This window comes from Bufo gargarizans, chromosome 1, assembly GCF_014858855.1.
Source record: "Bufo gargarizans isolate SCDJY-AF-19 chromosome 1, ASM1485885v1, whole genome shotgun sequence".
NCBI lineage: Eukaryota > Metazoa > Chordata > Amphibia > Anura > Bufonidae > Bufo > Bufo gargarizans.
Window position 1 is genome coordinate 344,067,779 of NC_058080.1, and position 15,428 is coordinate 344,083,206.

Consider the following 15,428-nt stretch of genomic DNA (forward strand, 5'->3'; position numbering starts at 1 on the left):
TTAACCGATTTATTTAACCAATCACTGGCAACAGGAGTCGTCCCAGAAGATTGGAAATTAGCAAATGTGCCCATTCACAAGAAAGGTAGTAAGGAGGAATAGGGCAACTATAGGCCAGTAAGCCTGACATCAACAGTGGGGAAATTAATGGAAACCATACTTAAGGAGAGGATTGTGGAACATCTAAAATCCCATGGATTGAAAGATGAAAAACAGCATGGGTTTACTTCAGGGAGATCATGTCAAACTAATCTTATTGATTTTTTTGATTGGGTGACTAAAATAATAGATTGAGGAGGTGCAGTAGACATCGCTTATCTAGACTTTAGTAAGGCTTTTGATACTGTCCCACATAGAAGGCTTATCAATAAAGTGCAGTCATTGGGCTTGGACTCCCATATTGTTGAATGGATTAGGCAGTGGCTGAGGGACAGACAACAGAGGGTTGTAGTCAATGGAGTATATTCAGACCAAGGTCTTGTTACCAGTGGGGTACCTCACGGATCTGTTCTGGGACCCATATTGTTTAATATCTTTATCAGCGAAATTGCAGAAGGCCTCGATGGTAAGGTGTGTCTTTTTGCTGATGATACAAAGATTTGTAACAGGGTTTATGTTCCTGGAGGGATACACCAAATGGAAAAGGACTTAGGAAAACTAGAGGAATGGTCAAAAATCTGGCAACTAAAATTTAATGTTGATAAGTGCAAGATAATGCACCTGGGAAGTAAAAACCCAAGAGTAGAATATAAAATCAGTGATACAGTCCTAACCTCAGTATCTGAGGAAAGGGATTTAGGGATCATTATTTCAGAAGACTTAAAGGTAGGCAGACTGTCACAGAGCAGCAGGAAATGCTAGCAGAATGCTTGGGTGTATAGCAAGAGGAATTACCAGTAGAAAGAGGGAGGTGCTCATGCCGCTCTACAGAGCACTAGTGAGACCTCATTTGGAGTATTGTGCTCAGTACTGGAGACCATATCTCCAGAAGGATATTGATACTTTGGAGAGAGTTCAGAGAAGAGCTACTAAACTGGTACATGGATTGCACGATAAAACTTACCAGGAAAGATTAAAAGGAACTTAACACGTATAGCTTGGAAGAAAGACGAGACGGAGCGGATATGATAGAAACTTTTAAATACATAAAGGGAATCAACAAGGTAAAAGAGGAAAGAATATTTAAAAGAAGAAAAACTGCTACAAGAGGACATAGTTTTAAATTAGAGGGGCAAAGGTTTAAAAGTAATATCAGGAAGTATTACTTTACTGAGAGAGTAGTGGATGCATGGAATAGCCTTCCTGCAGAAGTGGCAGCTGCAAATACAGTGAAGGAGTTTAAGCATGCATGGGATAGGCATAAGGCCATCCTTCATATAAGATAGGGCCAGGGGCTATCCATAGTATTTAGTATATTGGGCAGACTAGATGGGCCAAATGGTTCCTATCTGCCGACACATTCTATGTTTCTATGATAATAGATCCATGAGGAAGCCGGTTTCCGAGCCCTGTTCATGGTTCTCACTACCGCATCAGAGAACCCCCTCTTCCTCAGGATGGAGGTTTCAACAGCCACGCCGTTAAACGCAGCGGCTGAAGAGGCCATGGAACGTCCGCCAGCATTCCCCTGGAAGCAGAGAAACAATAACAGAAGGCCCGCAAGGAGAGGGGTCCAATGGGAGAGTGGAAAATCGCCTTCAGTTCCAGAATGTTGATCGGCAGGCGAGACTTTGCCGCCGACCAAATCCCTTGAACCATTCGAGACTGGAGAACGCCGCCCCAACCAAGGAGGCTGGCATCGGTGGTGACGACCGTCCAGGAGAAAGGATCTCCCCGACCTCAGGTTCATCGGGGATAGCCACCAAGGGAGAGCTGCCTGACCCCGCTGAGACAAGCAGATGAGATCGTCCAGACCCCGAGGGGTTTTGTCCCAGAGGGAAAGGATCTCCTGTTGCAGCAAACTAGTGTGAAACTGGGCATACAGAATGGCCTCGAAAGAGGCCACCATCAGACCCAGGACCCGCATGAAGTCCCGTATGGAGAGGGACTGGGAGCGCAGTAGATGCGATACTGCCCCCTGGATCTGGGAGGACTTGGAGAGTGGCAGGAACACTCTGGAGGACGAGGTGTCCAAAATCATCCCCAGGATCCAGAAACGCCTGCCCAGCTAAGTGCCTCCAGACCCTTGCTCCCCAGACAGAACAAACAATGACACCCAGGAGGCCCACAGATCTTTAGTGCAGAGGGAGGGGGTGGGGGGGGCACAGAGGATGCAGCTTCTCCCTCGACTCCAGGACCAGCAGGGATGCACCTCTTCAGACTCCTGCTCAGGAGTGCAGTGCTCTGGAGGAGGGTGGCAGCAGGTGACCCAGTAGCTGGTGGGATGCCGGAGCTAACAGGTCGAGCCCGGATCCACTTGCCTTCTTGGGGGGGGGGGGAGATAATGGAGGCAGCCTGGCAACGTCCAACAGACGGCGGCGGGCACTCCATGGGGGACCAGGAAGGCGTCATGCCGACCTGTGTCCCCATCTAGAAGAAAAACAAAAGGGAGAGAAATCAAGAAAGTGTCAACCTCCTTCACCAGACAATAAGCAAAGACTGAGTTCCTCCTGGTGGAGTCGGGGGGTATAGCCCGAGGAGGAGGAGCTCTTTTGTATTTGCATAGTGTCCCTCCTACTAATACCTCTAAGCTATACCCATGGTCTGTGTCCCCCAATGGAAAAAAGTACGAGAAATACTGTAGACCGCTCTGGCAAATACTTTTGCAGCCATGAGCCATACTACAAACTTTCCATTACTGTGTTTCTAATGTCTTTTGCACAATATTTACAGATTCTTTAAATTCCTAAAAACATACCTTTTCCAATTTGTTCCACAACTAAACAGTCATCGTCATCTTCATCCTCTTCAGTGTCTGCCTGAAAGCCATCCGACTCTGTTATCACCTGTACCATACAGACAATAGTATTTATATTCTAGTAATTTATAACCATTTACACTAGAGCAAGTTTTTAAACTTTCCCCCACTGATTAGCCCACATAAGAGCTTACATATAAAATAGCATTTTAACTTATCTTTGTATGCTGTATTTCAGAAACCCCACACCTGTCCACAGGTAGTGCACAGCACCGCAGCCAAAGGAATTAAAGGGAGTCTTTCACCTAAAATCACCATTATAGAACACTAACATCAGAATCCATCAAAATCTGCGATGGACAGCAATATGGAAGGTAGCATTCTAATATGGGGAATGTAATTGAGATCCTGATGTTAGTGTTCTATAATGTTGATTTTAGGTGAAAGACTCCCTTTTAAGTTGATGCATTTTTGAAACAAGCAGCCATGTTTTCCCAAATGATACCGGGATGACAAACCAATTCAATAAAAACTAAAAATTAACAATTTCTTTCAGGAATGTTTCCACTATTTTGCAATGTTTAACTTCTTTTAAAAACGTAATATCTAGTTAAAAAACGTATGTTTTTTTTAAACTTTAAAAACCTATACATGGGGTGGGATGGGTGTATTTTGGGGGGGGGGGGGGCGCTATTAAATGAGGACCCAGCCCCACTAAACTCCACGCTGCAAGGCAGAGGACCCTCGCTCTACCCTCAGACCTGTGGGACGCTGCCATCGGCGCATCTCTTATCTTATCTGTGAGTAGTTGGGGTGATGCGCTCCCAGTCAGGCGTTTAGACAGAGAGAGAGAGAGATATTAAAGAAATATATACACAGGTATATCCCAAATTGGTTCAGAAATTATATATAAGAATATATGAGGTAGAAAAAAATGATAATTCTAAAATGTGACTTAATAGTGATTACAATTCATCCTTGGTAAATCAATTTGTGCAGTTGTATCTTTCTTATAGTGTCCTTGACTGTGATTTCAATTAGTAAAACGTGCCTTTAAACTTATAAAGTGTGCTAGGTTTAGTGCTTTCACCTCTTATTTATCAAATAATCACTTGAGCTTCAGAATTAAAAAGGTTTGTATTGCTACTATTTAGCTACATTACCGCCATGTTGATTGTAGTGGGAGCAGTTTGTATCAGAGTCACTTCTATGTATCTGAACGCTGTAGCTGCTGATGTTATTCCCGAACTTGGCATCTCACGTGTAGCTGGATTCGCTTTTCTCCTCGGTTGCCGGGTCACTGCTATTTCTTCCGTTTCTGATCTTTCATTCCAAGTGAATGCTATCGCTATTTTAGGTTTCACTGTAGTTTTGCATTCTCCTCTTTTACAGCTACAGTTGGAAGAAAAGTATGTGAACCCTTTGGAATGATATGGATTTCTGCACAAATTGGTCATAAAATGTGATCTGATCTTCATCTAAGTCACAAAAATAGACACAATCACAGTCTGCTTAAACTAACAACACACAAATAATTTTTTATGTTGCCATGTTTTTATTGAACACACCATGTAAACATTCACAGTGCAGGTGGAAAAAGTATGTGAACCCCTAGACTAATGACATCTCCAAGAGCCAATTGGAGTGAGGCGTCAGCCAACTGGAGTCCAATCAATGAGATTAGATTGGAGGTGTTGGTTACAGCTGTATTGCCCTATTTAAAAAACAAAAACAAAAAAAAAAAAAAAAAACAACCAGTTCTGGGTTTGCGTTTCACAAAAGCATTGCTTGATGTGAATGATGCCTCGCACAAAAGAGCTCTCAGAAGATCTACGATTAAGAATTGTTGACTTACATAAAGCTGGAAAGGGTTATAAAAGTAGCTCCAAAAGCCTTGCTTACAAATTTGTCTTCCACGTTAAAGACAAAGTGTCTATAAATGGAGAAAGTTTAGCACTGCTGCTACTCTCCCTAGAAGTGGCCGTCCTGAAAAGATGACTGCAAGAGCACAGCGCAGATTGCTCAATGAGGTAAAGAAGAATCCTAGAGTGTCATCTATAGACTTATAAAAGTTTCTGGCATATGCCAACATCCCTGTTAGAGAATCTACGATACGTAAAACACTAAATAAGAATGGATTTCATGGGAGTATACGACTGATGTCCAAAAAAACCCAAAAACATTGCTGCACGTTTACAGTTTGCATAAGAGCACCTGGATGTTACACAGCAGTACTGGCAAAATATTCTGTGGACAGATGAAACCAAAGTTGAGTTGTTTGGAAAAACACACAACACTATATGTGGAGAAAGAGAGGCACAGCACACCAACATCAAAACCTTATCCCAACTGTGAGGTATGGTGGTGGGGGCATCATGGTTTGGGGCTGCTTTGCTGTGTCAGGGCCTGGACGGATTGCAATCATTGAAGGAAAAAGGAATTCCCAAGTTTATCAAGACATTTTGCAGGAGAACTTAAGGCCATCTGTCCACAAACTGAAGCTCAACAGAAGATGGGTTTTGCAAGAGAACAACGACCCAAAGCATAGAAGTAAATCAACAACAGAATGGCTTAAACAGAACAAAATACATCTTATGGAGTTGCCCAGTACGAGTCCAGACCAGAACCCGATTAAGATGCTGTGGCATGACCTCAAGAAAGCGATTCACACCAGACATCCCAAGACTATTGCTGAATTGAAACAGTTCTGTAAAGAAGAATGGTCAAGAATTAGGGTCCAGTCACACATCTGTGTGTGTTTTGCAGATCCGGAAAAAAACGGAAACCGGCAATGTGTGTTCCGCCTTTTGCCAGCACTAATAGAATATGCCTATTCTTGTCCTCTATTGCGGACAAGAATAGGACTTTTTTTTTTTCAGGATCGGAATTGCGGGTCCGCAATTCTGGATCCCGGACGCAAAATGTGGAGCGGAATTGCGGATGTGTGAATGGACCCTTACTCCTGACCGTTGTGCACGTCTGAGCTGCAACTATGGGAAACGTTTGGTTGAAGTTATTGCTGCCAAAGGTGGTTCAACCGGTTATTAAATCCAAGGGTTCACATACTTTTTCCACCTGCACTGTGAATGTTTATATTGTGTGTTAAATAAAAACATGGTAACATTTAATTATTTGTGTGTTATTAGTGTAAGCAGACTGTGATTGTCTATTGTTGTGACTTAGATGAAGATCAGATCACATTTTATGACCAATTTGTGCAGAAATCCATATCATTAAAAAGGGGTCACATACTTTTTCTTGCAACTGTATGTGTCTCAATATATTTTAATAGAAGATCTTCCTCGATTGTATCTCAGTCGTTCCCAAACATGTTTCGAAGCTTGCGCACTCCATCAGTGGTATGAGGAAATGCAATCATATCAATATACGTCTCAATCCAATAATGCATGTTCATATATAGAATCACTTGAGCGTCAGGGAAAAAATAAAAATAAAATCCGAGATGGATCATTATTTTCATGTCCGATTATGTGAATACATAAACATGGTATCTTGCCTACTAAGGCTACTTTCACACTTGCAGCAGAGTGATCTGGCAAGCAGTTCCGTCGCCGGAACTGCCTGCAGGGTCAGGCAATCTGCATGCAAACTGACAGCATTTGTAGACTGATCCGGATGCATCTCACAAATACATTGCAAGAACGGATCAGTCTCTCAGTTTGTCATACGGACAAACTGATCAGTTTCAAAAAAAAATTTGCGCATGTGCAGACCGGAAGGACAAATCTGGCATTCCATCATTTTTAATGCGGATCCGGCACCAATACATTTCAATGTAAAGTAATGCCGGATTCGGCATTCCTGCAACTGATCCGGAATTTTGGACGGAGAGAATACATCAGCATACGAGTTTTATATGAAATCATATGTATTGACAGTGATGCTATTTTGCTGAATTAGGAGTGATCTATTGTAGTTATTAATTTTATACTTTATTTTTAATTGTATCCAAGTTTTTTAATGTGGCTCTGAGTGCATGTTAACCAACTAATTACAAATACAGCACAGACCAAAAGTTTGGACACACCTTCTCATTCAAAGAGTTTCCTTTATTTTCATAACTATGAAAATTGTAGATTCACACTGAAGGCATCAAAACTACGAATTAACACATGTGGAATTATATACATAACAAAAAAGTGTGAAACAACTGAAAATATGTCATTCTAGGTTCTTGAAAGTAGCCACCTTTTGCTTTGATTACTGCTTTGCACACTCTTGGCATTCTCTTGATGAGCTTCAAGAGGTAGTCACCTGAAATGGTTTTCACTTCACAGGTGTGCCCTGTTAGGTTTAAGAAGTGGGATTTCTTGCCTTATAAATGGGGTTGGGACCATCAGTTGCGTTGTAGAGAAGTCAGGTGGATACACAGCTGATAGTCCTACTGAAAAGACTTAGAATTTGTATTATGGCAAGAAAAAAAGCAGCTAAAGTAAAGAACAACGAGTGGCCAACATTACTTTAAGAAATGAAGGTCAGTCAGTCCGAAAAATTGGGGAAACTTTGAAAGTGTCCCCAAGTGCAGTCACAAAAACCATCAAGCGCTACAAAGAAACTGGCTCACATGCGGACCGCCCCAGGAAAGGAAGACCAAGAGTCACCTATGCTGTGGAGAAGTTCATCCGAGTCATCAGCCTCAGAAATTGCAGGTTAACAGCAGCTCAGATTAGAGACCGGGTTAATGCCACACAGAGTTCTAGCAGCAGACATCTCTAGAACAACTGTTAAGAGGAGACTGTGTGAATCAGGCCTTCATAGTAGAATATCTGCTAGGAAACCACTGCTAAGGACAGGCAACAAGCAGAAGAGACTTGTTTGGGCTAAAGAACAAGAGGAATGGACATTAGACCAGTGGAAATCTGTGCTTTGGTCTGAGGAGTCCAAATTTGAGATCTTTGGTTCCAACCACCGTGTCTTTGTGCGACGCAGAAAAGGTGAATGGATGGACTCTACATGCCTGGTTCCCACCGTGAAGCATGGGGGAGGAGGTGGTGTGATGGTGCTTTGCTGGTGACACTGTTGGGGATTTATTCAAAATTGAAGGCATACTGAACCAGCATGGCTACCACAGCATCTTGCAGCGGCATGCTATTCCATCCGGTTTGCGTTTAGTTGGACCATCATTTATTTTTCAACAGGACAATGACCCCAAACACACCTCCAGGCTGTGTAAGGGCTATTTGACCATGAAGGAGAGTGATAGGGTGCTGCGCCAGATGACCTGGCCTCCACAGTCACCAGACCTGAACCCAATCGAGATGGTTTGGGGTGAGCTGGACCGCAGAGTGAAGGCAAAAGGGCCAACAAGTGCTAAGCATCTCTGGGAACTCCTTCAAGACTGTTGGAAGACCATTTCAGGTGACTACCTCTTGAAGCTCATCAAGAGAATGCCAAGAGTCTGCAAAGCAGTAATCAAAGCAAAAAGGTGGCTACTTTCAAGAACCTAGAATGTGACATTTTCAGTTTCACACTTTTTTGTTATGTATATAATTCCACATGTGTTAATTCATAGTTTTGATGCCTTCAGTGTGAATCTACAATTTTCATAGTCATGAAAATAAAGAGAACTCTTTGAATAAGAAGGTGTGTCCAAACTTTTGGTCTGTACTGTATATACAATCAAAGCTTTTATCTAACATAGCACCTTAAATCTAGACATCAAGCCAGGTGAGCCACCACATATACTATATTAACCTGTAATGTTAGAATTCTGGGTCTACCTGAAAGGGTGGAGAATTCCGCCCCAGAGATCTTTGCAGAACAGCTGATCCGGACTCTCCTTGGGCCTATAGAGCTATCCCCCAGTTTTGTTGTGGAGAGAGCCAACAGGGTCCCTACTAAACCTTTGCCCCCAGACTCTGCACCCAGACCCTTCATCAAGATTTTGAATTACTCAGTCACTAGTTAAATTATCCCTGAGCGTAGTGTTTAACCACCTCCCGACCATGTAACGCACGGATGCGTCCGGGAGGCGGTCGATTCATTCCTCCTGGACGCATCCGTGCGTCATCTCGCGAGACGCGAGATTTCGGACTGAGCATGTGCATCGCGGGCCGGCAAATGAACAAGAAAAATTTCGGCGCCAGCCAATGATCGTGGCTGGCAGGCTGGCGATTTTTAAAATGACAAATCACAAGCCATCTAACACATCATATTAGTAAATATGATGTGTTAAATGGCTTTCCTGTTCCTCTGCTGGTCCTTTTGGTCGGTTGGTTCCAGCAGAGGAGCAGGCTTCACAGCGAGTAGCACCAAACACCACACACAGCCCCAGATCACCCCCTGCACCCCAATTAACCCCTTGACCACCCCTTCTTGCCCCCTGTCAATCACTAGTGAAAGGGAAAAAAGTGATCAGTGTAAACGGTCACTTTTTTTCCCCACTGGTATTGACTGTTAGGTTTTAGGATAGTTTAGGCCCCCTGGTTAGGTAGTTTAGCGATCGTTTAGCGCCCAGCCCACCGCAGTCACTTATTCGCTGATTAGCGTATCGCTAATCAGCATTTGTACTTTTATAGTATCTGTAAGTGATCAAAACTGATCAGTCAGATCTATAATAGTATTAGTGTCACCTTAGTTCGCCCTCCACCCAAAACGCAGTGTTTGCCCGATCAGGCCTGATCGGTCGCCCACACGTGCGTTCACCCACGCCCGCCCCGCCGCAGTGACAAAATTTTTTATTTATTTTTTATCACTGCACATTTACTTCACAAGCACTGCGGCGATAAAAAAAAAAAAAAAAAAAAAAAGTTTTGATTTTTTTTTTATCAACCACAGCGGCCTCCGGTACTTCGCTAGCCTCCCATTTGTAAGACAGGCTTGCTTTTTTTCTTGGGTAGTCTCAGGGAATACCCCTAAATTTAGTTGCCCAAATGTCAAACAGGGGGTATTCTTCTGAAGAGGCCTACAGGCTTCTGACCCAGTCAGATGAGGAATGGGAACCCTCATCTGATGAATCTAGCGGGTCAGAATATGAACCTGTAGAAAGCAGTGGCAGTCTGACTCAAAGTTCGGACGAGGAGGTTGAGGTCCCTGATAGCACCAGGCGTACCCGGCCCCGTGTCGCTAGACCAGTGTTTCCCAACCAGTGTGCCTCCAGCTGTTGCAAAACTACAACTCCCAGCATGCCTGCACAGCCAAAGGCTGTCCAGGCATGCTGGGAGTTGTAGTTTGGCAACAGCTGGAGGCACACTGGTTGGGAAACACTGCGCTAGACCACATGTTGCGCAGGATCCGCTTCAAGGGCAGAAGAGTGGGGCTGGCGAGGTCGGATAATGTGGTGAGGCATACACCAGCAGCGCAGCCCATCCTGGACCTAATTACCAGCACTGCCGTACAACAGGGTGAAGTGGCTAGCACCAGAAGGGCAGTTGAACCTGGTACGGTGGCACGTGCAGTAGTTACCCCGTCGCAGCCACCGCACAGACAGGCCCGTAGAGCCCCTAGAATCCCTGAGGTGCTGGCAAACCCCGACTGGCAGTCCCCAACTTCAGCCGCACCTGTAGTTCCCCCTTTCACCGCCCAGTCTGGAGTTCGGGTTGAGACAGCTCAGATCGGTTCGGCCCTGGGATTTTTTGAGCTGTTCTCGACTGCGGAGCTCTTGGACTTAGTTGTAGCAAAAACAAATCGGTATGCCACACAATTTATAACCGCCAACCCGGGAAGCTTTTATGCCCAGCCTTTCCGGTGGAAACCTGTCCAAGTTTCTGAAATTAAAATTTTTCTGGGCCTTCTCCTCAACATGGGTCTAACTAAAAAGCATGAATTGCGGTCATATTGGTCCACGAACCCAATTCATCACATGCCCATGTTCTCTGCTGCTATGTCCAGGACACGGTTTGAGACCATCCCACGTTTCCTGCACTTTAGCGACAACACCACCTCCCGTCCCAGAGGCCACCCAGCTTTTGACCGGCTCCACAAAATTCGGCCCCTCATAGATCACTTCAACCAGAAATTTGCAGATTTGTATACCCCTGAACAAAACATCTGCGTAGACGAGTCCCTAATACATTTTACTGGGCGCCTTGGCTTCAAACAATACATCCCAAGCAAGCGTGCCCGATATGGGGTCAAATTGTATAAGCTCTGTGAAAGGGCCACAGGCTATACCCACAAATTTTGTGTCTATTAGGGAAAAGATCAGACCCTGGAGCCAGTCAGTTGCCCTGACTACCTGGGGAGCAGTGGGAAGACAGTCTGGGACTTGGTGTCACCCTTATTTGGCAAGGGGTACCATCTTTATGTGGACAATTTCTACACAAGTGTGGCCCTCTTCAGGCATTTGTTTCTAGAACAGATTGGCTGCTGTGGAACCGCGTGAACTAGTCGCGCGGGCTTCCCCCAACGGCTCGTTACCACCCGTCTTGCAAGGGGGGAGAGGGCTGCATTGTGTAACGAAGAACTGCTTGCGGTGAAATGGAGAGACAAGCGTGACGTTTACATGCTCTCCTCCATTCACGCAGACACGACAATCCAAATTGAGCGAGCAACCCGTGTCATTGAAAAGCCCCTCTCAGTCCACGACTATAACCTTCACATGGGAGGGGTGGACTTCAATGACCAGATGTTGTCTCCGTATTTAGTTTACCGACGCACCAGATGCTGGTATAAGAAGATGTCTGTATATTTGATTCAATTAGCTCTGTATAATAGTTTTGTTCTCTACAGTAAGGCTGGGAGAACACGATCCTTCCTCAAATTTCAGGAAGAGATCATCGAGAACCTCCTGTATACAGGAGGTTCCGTGGCCCCATCCACCAGTGTAGTTAGCCGTCTACACGAGCGACATTTCCCCAATGTCGTTGCTGGTACTTCAACCCGACCGCCACCCCGAAAAAGATGGTGTGTCTGTAGCAGGAGTGCAATAAGGCGTGACACCCGCTATTTCTGCCCTGACTACCCTGCCCTATGCTTAGGGGGGTGTTTCCGGAAGTACCACACACAGGTACACCTAGCATAGGGATCACATCTCACCAGGACAGGCACACAGGGCTATTAGGGCCCATTCACACACAGAGCTGCTGCAAACCTCTCCTTTCACCTGGGACAAAGTGCATACCGTATTTTTCGCCCTATAAGACGCACCTAGGTTTTTAGGGAGGAAAATAAGAAAAAAAAATTTTTTAACCAAAAGGTGTGCTTTTGGTGGGTTTGGAACTAATGGTGGTCTGTGGATGACGCACTGTTATGGGGGGGGGGGGGGGGTGTCTGTGGATGACGCACTGTTATGGGGGATCTGTGGATGGCCCTGTTATGGGGGATCTGTGGATGGCCCTGTTATGGGGGATCTGTGGATGGCCCTGTTATGGGGGGGGGGGGGGGGGGGGGAATCTGTGGGTGGCCCTGTTATGATTGGGGGGGGGGGGGGGGATCTGTGGGTGGCCCTGTTATGGGGGGGGGGGGGGGGGTGTCTGTGGGTGGCCCTGTTATGGGGGATCTGTGGGTGGCCCTATTATGGGGGGGGGGGGGGGGGGGGGGATCTGTGGATGGCCCTGTTATGGGCGGGATCTGTGGATGACCCTGTTATGGGGAGGATCTGTGGAAGGCACGTCACTCACTGAAGTCACTTGCCTGCGCCACCTACTTCATTCATAAACTAGGCGACGCAGGCACGTGACATCAGGGAGTTACGCTGCCGCCCGGCCTGCCTTCTACATAAGCTGTTAGGGTGTACGGTAATATTAAAAAATGGGGGGGGGGGGGGGAGGGGGCATGTTTAATCACTTTTAATTGAATGAGACATTTTATATTTGTATACTGCAGCACTGGAGCAGTGGGGACGGAGTACAGTGACTACATCATCCCCCGCCACAATTGCCGGTCCCCAGCTCCTCCTCCCAGTCCCTCCCCGCTCACTCATACATCACAGCCTGTGATGTAAAAATGTCAGCATTCGCCCCATAAGACGCAGAAGCATTTTCCCCCCATTTTTTGGGGGGAGGTAAGTGCGTCTTATGGGGCGAAAAATACGGTAATGCACTTCGCCACATCTTTGGGCGATTTGCGCTTTGCACACTGTCCCATGGGGAAGGAGAGATTTGTCCTATAAAAGGTAAAAAAAAAAAAAACAAGCAAAAAAAATAACACCAGCAAGCAAAAAAGTTAACGTTCAGTTCCAAAAGTTAAATAAAGTTTATATGTTCTGTTCAAAGGTTATTATAAAAGTTAATAAAATTATTGCGTTACAGGCTGTTTTTTTTTTTTTTTTTTTTTTACCTTCCAGGTGGACCACCCGATCGACTAGCTGCAGCACTGATGTGCATTTTGACAGAAGCATAGCACTGCTGTCAGATTACACACAAGTCGGTGTATGCGGCGCTGCAAGGCGAGATTTCTCCTCTGCAGTAAAAGATACGTTTGCAGAGGCATATGAGCTGAGGAGGTGGCGGTGTTCATATGCTTTGGCAAACACTTTGTATATATATATAAAAAAAAAAATTGATGTGAATGGAGAAATCTGGTTTGCCAGGGCATACGAGCTAAGTGGGTATGGATGTTGGGCTGAGCTCCTATGTCCTGGCAGACGCCTTTCCCCTCTTTTTTTTGGGCAGAGATTTTTTCATCCACATTGATCGATGTGAATGAGAAATCTGTGCCGTTCATTTTTTTTCTTTCAGCCCAGAGGCTGAACGGAAAAAAAATCTCATTACCTGTATGCTCAATATAAGGAGAATAGCAGAAACTCCTAATGCTGGCCATACATGTAATGATTGCGGAGACCCTCAAATGCCAGGGCAGTACAAACACCCCACAAATGACCTCATTTTGGAAAGAAGACACCCCAAGGTATTCGCTAAGGGGCATATTGAGTCCATTAAAGATTGAACTTTTTGTCCCAAGTTAGCAGAAAGTGAGACTCTCCCCCCCCCCCTCACAATTTCCGCTAACTTATGCCCCAATTTTTTTTTACTAGGAACTCGCCAGGCCCCTCATTGAATACTTTGGGGTTTCTTCTTTCCAAAGTGGGGTCACATGTGGGGTATTTATACTGCCCTGGCTTTTTAGGGGCCCTAAAGCGTGAGAAGAAGTCTGGGATCCAAATGTCTAAAAATGCCCTCCTAAAAGGAATTTGGGCACCTTTGCGCATCTAGGCTGCAAAAAAGTGTCACATGTGGTATTGCAGTACTCAGGAGAAGTTGGGGAATGTGTTTTGGGGTGTCATTTTACATATACCCATTCTGGGTGAGAAAAATCTTGGTCAAATGCCAACTTTGTATAAAAAAAAAAAAAAAAGAGGGGGAAAAGTTGTCTTTTGCCGAGATATTTCTCTCACCCAGCGTGGGTATATGTAAAAAGACACCCCAAAACACATTCCCCCAACTTCTCCTGAGTACGGCGATACCACATGTGACACTTCTTGCCGCCTAGGTGGGTAAAGGGCCCGCATTCCAAAGAGCACCTTTCGGGTTTCACAGGGCATTTTTTACAGATTTTGATTTCAAACTACTTCCCACACATTTGGGCCCCTAAAATGCCAGGGCAGTATAACTACCCCACAAGTGACCCCATTTTGGAAAGAAGACACCCCAAGGTATTCCGTGAGGGGCATGGAGAGTTCCTAGAATTTTTTATTTTTCTTCACACGTTAGCGGAAAATGATGTTTTTTTTTAATTTTTATTACACAGTCTCATATTCCACTAACTTGCGACAAAAAACTTAACAATTCTAAAAACTCGCCATGCCCCTCACGGAATACCTTGGGGTGTCTTTCCAAAATGGGGTCACTTGTGGGGTAGTTATACTGCCCTGGCATTTTAGGGGCCCAAATGTGTGTGAAGTAGTTTGCAATAAAAATGTGTAAAAAATGGCCAGTGAAAGCCGAAAGGTGCTCTTTGAAATGTGGGCCCCTTTGCCTACCTAGGCTGCAAAAAAGTGTCACATGTGGTATCGCCGTACTCAGGAGAAGTTGGGGAATGTGTTTTGGGGTGTCTTTACATATACCCATGCTGGGTGACATAAATATCTCGGCAAAAGACAACTTTTCCCATTTTTTTTTATATACAAAGTTGGCATTTGACCAAGATATTTCTCTCACCCAGCATGGGTATATGTAAAATGACACCCCAAAACACATTCCCCAACTTCTCCTGAGTACGGCAATACCACATGTGACACTTTTTTGCCACCTAGGTGGGCAAATGGGCTCACATTCCAAAGAGCACCTTTCGGATTTCACAGGCCATTTCTTTTTTCTTTTTTTTTTTTACAGATTTTGATTTCAAACTACTTCCCACACATTTGGGCCCCTAAAATGCCAGGGCAGTATAACTACCCCACAAGTGACCCCATTTTGGAAAGAAGACACCCCAAGGTATTTCATGATGGGCATAGTGAGTTCATGGAAATTTTTATTTTTTGGCACAAGTTAGTGGAATATGAGACTTTGTAAGGGGAAACAAATAAAATAAATCATTTTCGTCTAACTTGTGACAACAAAAAAAAGTTCTATGAACTATGCCCATCAGCGTATACCTTAGGGTGTCTACTTTCCGAAATGGGGTCATTTGTGGGGTTTTTCTACTGTCTGGGCATTGTAGAACCTCAGGA

General features: G+C 44.8%; 1 protein-coding gene across 1 annotated transcript in view; it reads right to left on the reverse strand.

The window, feature by feature from the left end:
- CHAF1A (chromatin assembly factor 1 subunit A) overlaps positions 1-15,428 on the reverse strand; it is a 251,216-nt gene that overhangs the window by 35,640 nt on the left and 200,148 nt on the right. The window contains exon 13 of the mRNA XM_044306655.1: positions 2,858-2,945. Within this exon, the coding sequence (XP_044162590.1) occupies positions 2,858-2,945 (88 nt within the window). The remainder of the gene's footprint in view (positions 1-2,857; positions 2,946-15,428) is intronic.